The sequence below is a fragment of the Terrapene carolina genome, unplaced genomic scaffold, assembly GCF_002925995.2.
Source record: "Terrapene carolina triunguis isolate 2854851 unplaced genomic scaffold, T_m_triunguis-2.0 Scaffold612, whole genome shotgun sequence".
Classification (NCBI taxonomy): Eukaryota; Metazoa; Chordata; order Testudines; family Emydidae; genus Terrapene; species Terrapene triunguis.
Genome location: NW_020664963.1, coordinates 858363 through 867345, shown reverse-complemented (window position 1 = coordinate 867345; position 8983 = coordinate 858363). Strand labels below are relative to the sequence as shown.

Here is an 8983-nt window from a genome sequence, read left to right as displayed (position 1 = left end):
GATTGGATGAAAGGCACTCTATAAATTCCAGGTATTAATATACAAGTTTCATCGCCAATGTATCTGGGTGACTCATATTCTGTAATGACTTTTTCCCACCGAAAAAATCATCTCTCGGGTACATTTGTGTTTTCAAGTGGAACACTTGTATATCATGTAATAAGATTAGTATTAAAATTTTATTACCATTTCTTGGCAGGAACACCATTGAATGTTGAAGCATGGAGAGAAGAAATCAAACTGTGTTGAAGGAGTTCATCATCTTGGGATTTTCCAGCCTCCAGGAGATGCGGCTCTCACTATTCAGTGGGTTTTTGTTCACTTACCTCTTCACCCTATTTGGGAACACCTGCATCATTGTCCTTGCCTTGGTGGACCAGAGACTCCACACTCCCATGTATTTCTTCCTTGGGAACCTGTCCTTTCTGGACATCTGTTATACCACCACCACCATCCCCCAGATGCTGGTTCATCTCCTCTCAGAGAGGAGCAACATCTCCTACACAGGCTGTGTGCTGCAACTTTACTTCTTCTTCTCCTTCGTGGGCACCGAGTGCCTCCTGCTGGTGGTGATGGCCTTTGACCGCTATGTTGCCATCTGTAACCCGCTGCGTTACACATTGATCGTCAACAAAAGCATTTGCCTCCAGCTGGCAGCTGCCTCCTGGGTAAGTGGCTTCCTTAACTCTGCAATACACACAGTCTTCACCTTCTGGTTACCCTTCTGTGGAGACAACCGTATTGATTACTTCTACTGTGATATCCCGCCGTTGCTGGAGCTGTCATGTGGGGACACCTCTCTCAACAAACTTCTGTTGCTCTGCATTGGCCTCTTCATAGCCTGGACCCCCTTTGCCTGCATCCTTCTATCATACACTTACATTATCTCAACCATACTGAAGATGCCTTCTTCCAAGGGGAAGAGGAAAGCATACTCCACCTGTTCATCCCACCTGACTGTGGTCCTTCTGTACTATGGCAGCTCTATCTTCTCCTATCTGAGACCCAGTTCAAGTTACTCACCAGGTAGCGCCAGACTGATCTCCGTATTATATAGCGTCTTAACTCCAATGTTAAACCCCATCATTTATACAATGCGGAACAAGGATGTGAAAGAAGCTTTGAAATACGTGATACATAGGATGTGAATGAATATTATTCGCCTCTTCTTCTCCTGTTGCTGCTGCTTCCGTTTCTTCATCTTCTTCTTCTGCTTCTGCTTCTTCTTCTTCAGCACCATCATCATCCAAATATTTACAAATAACTGATAGTATAAACCCACAAAGAGCATTGATTCAATTCTTATTCATTTGGGAACATGATACTATATCTGGGTTTTTAATTTTTTTGTTCATTTCTTACTCTCTCTTTTCTGTACACAAGCATGGCAAATTCTAAGGAATCTTGAGTGCATTGCACGGAAGACACAAAGACATTACAGCTAAATTTTTATTGTTAAATGTCAGTGGATTTCATTGTACACACACAAACTGACAAAAATATTTTCATTGATAATAATGTATCATTTATAATTTATAGACAGGCAAAGTAAGAAAAATGCTGATGGAGAACTTGAGTTTGATTTAAGGATGTTTACTTTGTATGTTTTGACAAGTGATGTTGACAATTGTCTAGTGTCAATAAATAATTATCCTCTGACCTGCCCTGTAGTTGAACCCTCCCGTAATTTCTGCAACTGAGAAAATTTAAATAGATAAAAATCAGAAAAAAAATGTGGTAGCATGGACTTGTCTGTACACAATGGCCCTGCGCGCGGCTCCCGCACTAGGTGACTTCTGGATGTGCATAAATCGACCCTAGCTCAATTCAAAATCTGGTCCTCTGACTGTCAGTTCCCAGGATCTGAAACACAAAGTAGAATTTGGAGGCAGCAGCATATAATTGCCAGTGTTTGCATTTGGCCATGACACGGGGGAGGGAGGGGGGAAGTTTGAGCAAAAGACCAAAGCTTGTTTAATCTCCGCTGTTAGGATTTTAGTGAATTAGGTGCCCAACTCCCTTTGGAGGTCATCAAGAGCTGGGCAGCTAACTCCCTCGTGTGTCTTTGAAAATCTCAGGCTATATGCCATCAGGGTCTAGGCTTTATCATGGTTTCAGCGTTAGCTGAAGCTCCAACTCATTCCCTGGTCTCACTGAGTGCAACCCTTCAAGTCTCAGACTTTGTGCCTCCACCTCCCCTGCTAAGACTGGGCTGCAGCACATTGTATGTTGACTGTGCTTACCCAGCAGGTCTGACTGCAAGCAGCACCTGCATGTCTTCCCTTCAGGCTCTGTGGCCACCAGCAATGAATGCAGTGACCACATTTCTCAAGACAAAGTATCATTTAATGTTAACAGTAGGAACAAAGCTGGGAACGGACCCAGGGGGCTGAAGCAGAGCTGGGGGCTTCTCACGGCCCTGCTCTTGGGGGGGGGGCTCCAGGGCTCTGGGGCTCGGGGCTTTAGCTACGGGGACAGCGCTTACAGCCAGAGGGAACAGAGGATAGACCGGAGAATCGCACCATCACCAGGAAAAGGCAGGTCTATGTGATTGGGGACTCCTTACTGAGAGGAATAGACAGGCCTGTAACCAGAGCTGATCCAGAGAACAGAAGGGTGTGCTGTTTGCCGGGTCCTAAGATACGGGATGTGGACCTGAGGCTGAAGAGGATCCTAACAGGAGCGGGAAAGAATCCACTGATTATCCTTCATGTGGGAAAGAATGATATGGCTAGATTCTCGCTGGAACATATCAATGGAGACTATGCCAGGCTGGGGAAGATACTTAAGGAAATTGAGGGTCAGGTGATCTTCAGTGGGATTTTGCCTGTTCCTAGACAAGGGCAACAAAGGTATGACAAGATTATGACGATAAACAGATGGCTCAGGCAGTGGTGCTATAAGGAGGGCTTCGGGATGTATGGCCACTGGGAGGCATTCATGGACAGAGGACTGTTCTCTCGAAATGGACTTCACCTGAGTAGGGAGGGAAATAGACTTCTAGGATGGAGGCTGTCACAACTGATTAAGAGAGCTTTAAACTAGGAATTGGAGGGAGATGGTTGGGAGATGTCCAGGTTATCTCCACGCCAGATTTTAACATTGAGAGGGAAGAAAACAAAGTAAGAATGGATACAGCCGTGGGTAGGAGAATGGACATAAGGAGGAAGAGTAGTGTAGATACCAGTCTAATAGGTGATACTGGGGGCAGAATGTCTGGGTCTAATCGGGTAAAGAATGTGAGCGAAGCCAAACAGCAAGAATTAAGATGTTTGTACACCAATGCGAGAAGCGTAGGTAACAAAATGGAGGAACTAGAGTTACTGGTGCAGGAAGTGAAACCGGATATTATAGGGATAACAGAAACATGGTGTAATAGTAGCCATGACTGGAGTACAGGTATTGAAGGGTATGTGCTGTTTAGGAAAGACAGAAATAAAGGCAAAGGTGGTGGAGTAGCATTGTATATCAATGATGAGGTAGACTGTAAAGAAATAAGAAGTGATGGAATGGATAAGACAGAGTCTGTCTGGGCAAAAATCACATTGGGGAAGAAAGTTACTAGAGCCTCCCCTGGGATAGTGCTTGGGGTGTGCTATAGACCACCAGGATCTGTTTTGGATATGGATAGAGACCTTTTAAATGTTTTTAATGAATTAAATACTAATGGGAATTGTGTGATCATGGGAGACTTTAACTTCCCAGATATAGACTGCAGGACAAGTTCTAGTAATAATCATAGGGCTCAGACTTTCCTAGATGCGGTAGCTGATGGATTCCTTCACCAAGTAGTTGCTGAACCAACAAGAGGGGATGCCATTTTAGATTTGGTTTTGGTGAGTAGTGAAGACCTCAAAGAAGAAATGGTTGTAGGGGAAAACCTTGGTTCGAGTGATCATGAGCTAATTCAGTTTAAATTAAATGGAAGGATAAACAAAAATAGATCTGTGACTAGGGTTTTTGATTTCAAAAGAGCCAACTTTTAAAAATTAAGGAAATTAGTTAGGGAAGTGGATTGGACTGAAGAACTTGGGGATCCAAAGGTGGAGGAGGCCTGAAATTACTTCAAGTCAAGGTTGCAGAAACTATCAGAAGTCTGCAACCCAAGAAAGGGGAAAAAATTCATAGGCAGGAGTTGTAGACCAAGCTGGATGAGCAAGCATCTCAAAGAGGTGATTAAGAAAAAGCAGAAAGTCTACAAGGAGTGGAAGATGGGAGTGATTAGCAAGGAAAGCTACCTTATTGAGGTCAGAACATGAAGGGATAAAGTGAGAAAGGCCAAAAGCCATGTAGAGTTGGACCTTGCAAAGGGAATTAAAACCAATAGTAAAAGGTTCTATAGCCATATAAATAAGAAGAAAACAAAGAAAGAAGAATTTGGACTGCTAAACACTGAGGATGGAGTGGAGGTTAAGGATAATTTAGGCATGGCCCAATATCTAAACAAATACTTCACATCAGACTTTAATGAGGCTAATGAGGAGCTTAGGGATAATGGTAGGATGACAAATGAGGATATGGAGGTAGATATTACCAAATCCGAGGTAGAAGCCAAACTCGAACAGCTTAATGGGACTAAATCGGGGAGCCCAGATAATCTTCATCCAAGAATATTAAAGGAACTGGCACATGAAATTGCAAGCCCATTAGCAAGAATTTTTAATGAATCTGTAAACTCAGGGGTTGTACTGTATGACTGGAGAATTGCTAACATAGTTCCTATCTTTAAGAAAGGGAAAAAAAGTGATCCGGGCAACTACAGGCCTGTTAGTTTGACATCTGTAGTATGCAAGGTATTGGGGGAAAAAATTGAAGGAGAAAGTAGTTAAGGACATTGAGGTCAATGGTAATTGGGGCAAAATGCAACATGGTTTTACAAAAGGTCGATCGTGCCAAACCAACCTGATCTCCTTCTTTGAGAAGGTAACAGATTTTCTAGACAAAGGAAATGCCGTGGATCTAATTTACCTCAATTTCAGTAAGGCATTTGACACGGTTCCACATGGGGAATTATTTGCTAAATTGGAAAAGATGGGAATCAATATGAAAATTGAAAGGTGGATAAGGAACTGGTTAAAGGGGAGACTACAACGGGTCATACTGAAAGGAGAACTGTCAGGCTGGAGGGAGGTTACTAGTGGAGTTCCTCAGGGATCGATTTTCGGACCAATCTTATTTAATCTCTTTATTACTGACATTGGTACAAAAGTGGGAATGTGCTAATAAAGTTTGCAGATGACACGAAGCTGGAAGGTATTGCCAATACAGAGAAGGACCAGGATATCATACAGGAAGGTCTGGATGACCTTGTAAACTTGAGTAATAGTAATAGGATGAAATTTAATAGTGAAAAATGCAAGGTCATGTATTTAGGGATTAATAACAAGAATTATCGTTATAAGCTGAGGAGGCATCAGTTGGAAGTAACAAAGGAGGAGAAGGACCTCGGAGTATTGGTTGATCACAGGATGACTATGAGCTGCCAATGTGATATGGCCGTGAAAAAAGCAAATGTGGTCTTGGGATGCATCAGGCGAGGTATTTCCAGTAGAGATAAGGAGGTGTTAGTACCGTTATACAAGGCACTGGTGAGACCTCATCTGGAATACTGTGTGTAGTTCTGGTCTCCCATGTTTAAGAAGGATGAATTCAAACTGGAACAGGTACAGAGAAGGGCTACTAAGATGATCAGAGGAATGGAAAACCTGTCTTATGAAAGGAGACTCAAAGAGCTTGGCTTGTTTAGCCTAACCAAAAGAAGGCTGAGGGGAGATATGATTGCTCTTTATAAATATATCAGAGGAATAAATACCAGGGAGGGAGAGGAATTATTTAAGTTCAGTACCAATGTGGACACAAGAACAAATGGATATAAACTGGCCATCAGGAAGTTTAGACTTGAAATTAGACAAAGGTTTCTAACCATCAGAGGAGTGAAGTTCTGGAACAGCTTTCCAAGCGGAGCAGTGGGGGCAAAAGACATATCTGGCTTCAAGACTAAGCTTGATAAGTTTATGGAGGGGATGGCATAATGGGATAGCCTAGTTTTGGCAATTAATTGGCATTTGACTATTAGCGGTAAATATGCCCAATGGCCTGTGATAGGATGTTAGATGGGGTGGAATCTGAGTTACTACAGAGAATTCTCTCCTGGGTGTCTGGCTGTTGAGTCTTGCCCACATGCTCAGGGTTTAGCTGATCGCCATATTTGGGGTCGGGAAGGAATTTTCCTCCAGGGCAGATTGGCAGAGGCCCTGGGTTTTTTTCGCCTTCCTCTGCAGCGTGGGGCACGAATCAGTTGCTGGAAGAGTCTCTGCACCTTGAAGTCTTTAAACCATGATTTGAGAACTTCAATAGTTCAGACATAGGTTTGATACAGGAGTGGGTGGGTGAGATTCTGTGGCCTACGTTGTGCAGAAGGTCAGAGTAGATGATCATAATGGTCCCTTCTGACCTTATAGTCTATGATTCTGTGATTCTATGAATATGGAGCCACCTTCACACCAGACTGCATGTCGCCTTCTTTACTATTTGAATAATCTTTGCTTTGAGGGGTAATCCTTAGAAGAATCCACTTCAAAGGGTGACTGGGCTATAAAAATAATTAAAAAAAACCACCCCAGGACATCTCTCCCTGTCTCTCTATCTCTCTCTTTTTCACCTAAGAAGACAAAGGAACCAGCCCTTCAACTTCGAGGGAGATTCTGACCTGTGAATTTGGTCAGCCATGCTGCTGGGAACTGGTGGGAAGGATTTTACCTTGAACCAAGTGTAGCTTGTTAAGTTTAAGCTCCTAGAAAGTGTTTTATCTTTATTTCTCTTGTAACTATTTCTGACTTAAATATCTGATGCTTGAATTCACTTAAACCCCTATCGTTTTATGTTAATTCATTTATTTTCTCTTTTTATCCAAGTGCTGTGTTTAAACTGAGCTGTTTGGTAACTTCAGTTATAGTAGTAGACTGCTGAATATTGAGCGTTCACAGAGGCAATGGACCTTTAATACCTGAACTTTCCAGGAGAGGGCTGAACAGTGCAGAACACATGTTTATGGGAAAATTCAGGACTGGGAGTGTGTTGGGGTCACCCTGCAAGTAGTAACCCAGGTTGGTGGAGGTCAGAGTGTGACTGGAGTGCGGCTCACAGACTGCAGGTGTTAGAGTTGCTGGACCACGACTGTAGTTCCACCAGACACTAAACGTGCTGTTAAGCTGTTTGTGAGCACCCCAGGTGGTAGCTACAACAGCACAGTATTGTGAGGCTCCCAGTGTAGCTAGGCAGAGGGTCACACAACCCCTCATGGATCTGGATTGCACCTTGGAATGTGAAACCCAGGTCTAACTCCATGTGAAACGGCTAGTGGAGTGCCTTCATAAACTTGAGCATAGTGGTTGGGAGACTCATGTGGGAGACTCAAGTTCAATTTCTCTCTCTGTCTGAGGGGGATTTCTCAGGTGACTGCCCTAAAAGCTGGACTTTGGGACCTGATTATCCACTGTTTGTGTGAGTTACACTTCTACAGTGTGGATCTATCTCATCCTCCCTGCCCCAATCCTTCTCTAGTGGCTGGACCACATCGAGGTATATGAATCTGCTGCTGGCTTTTAGCTAACAGTGGAATATTTTTGCTCAGGCAGTAGGGACTCATGTTTTCAGATCCAGAGGTCTTTAGTTCAGTCCCTGTTGCCGATGATCCACAAAGGGGATAATTTACGTCAGTGACATGTAGTTCTTAAAATGGTGCTGGAATGGGGAGATTCTTCCACTCACCCATTCCAGGCTTTCAATTCCACTTTGGGCTCACTTTGAACAAGTGCAAGTGACGACACAGGCTGCAAAGCAAGGGAGAATGAGGCTGAGAGTATCCACATTAGAATTTAGCTAGATAAGAGTTTTGCATTAGGTATTTGGACACCCACTTCCTATTAACTGAGCATCCAAATCCCTCTAGGGTCTTTGTAAATCTTGGCCTCAATCCCTATTTCCCTTCTCTGGACAAGGGATAGTAATATGCTCTTTCTTTCACCCTTCCTTTCTCTCTCTAGACTGGGATGTTTCAAAGAAGCCTAAAGGAGTTAGGAGCTCAGCTCCCATTCAAAGTCAACAAGAGTTGGGCACCTAAATCAGACAGGTCTCCTTAAAAATCACATTAACTGGAGAGGGTGCAGAGAAGAGCCACAATAATGATTTGAGGGATAGTAAAAAAAATCTCTTTTGGAGAGAAACTTAAGGAGTTCAATCTGTTTAGTTTACTAAAATCAAGACCAAGAGATTACTTGATTGCCATTTGCAAGCACATTCATGGGGAGAAAATACTGAGTAACGAAGGTCTCTTTAATCTGATGCAGAAAAGGCATAACAAGAACCTGTGGCTGGAAATTAAAGCCAGACAAATTCAAATTAGAAATAAGGCACAAATTTTAAATAGGGAGGGTGATTAACCATCAGAACAAACTACCAAGGGAAGTGGATTCCCCATCTCTTGATGTTTTAGAAATACATATGGTTATGTAACACATTTCTGAAAATGACAGGTTCACCAGGAAGAAATACATGGGTGTGTGAAGGGAGGGACTGAATTTTATGGATAGAAAGGCAGACAGGATGCCTTTTTGTATGCTTTTGAAACACAAATTTTCAGGTTCAATACAGGGTTAATTAGATGAAATCCTATGGTCTGTGTTACACAGGACAGATTTGATCTAATTATCCCTACTGGCCTCAACATTGATTAATCTATAAAGGACACTTTTGAAATCAAAGCATTAGACTATAAATGTGTTAGGGCAGAGACTGCTTGTTACTATCTGTGCGTTTGTACTGTGGATAGAACAATGGAGCCCTGATCTGAGCTGAAACTTCTAGGTGCTAAAATAATAATAATAATAATAAAGAGATTTGGTCCATTATTATTTAGTTGTTTTGCATGTACAAGGTGACTAATAAAAATGTTCTTAGCAATGAGGAACATCAGGGTTTGATT

The 8983-nt window shown here is 42.6% G+C and overlaps 1 protein-coding gene across 1 annotated transcript; it reads left to right on the top strand.

The window, feature by feature from the left end:
• Positions 1-221: 221 nt before the first annotated feature.
• On the top strand, positions 222-1148 carry LOC113407971 (olfactory receptor 5V1-like). The gene has a single exon (XM_026659212.1). The coding sequence runs from the start codon at positions 222-224 to the stop codon at positions 1146-1148; it is 927 nt and encodes a 308-aa protein (XP_026514997.1).
• The last annotated feature ends 7835 nt before the right edge of the window (positions 1149-8983 follow it).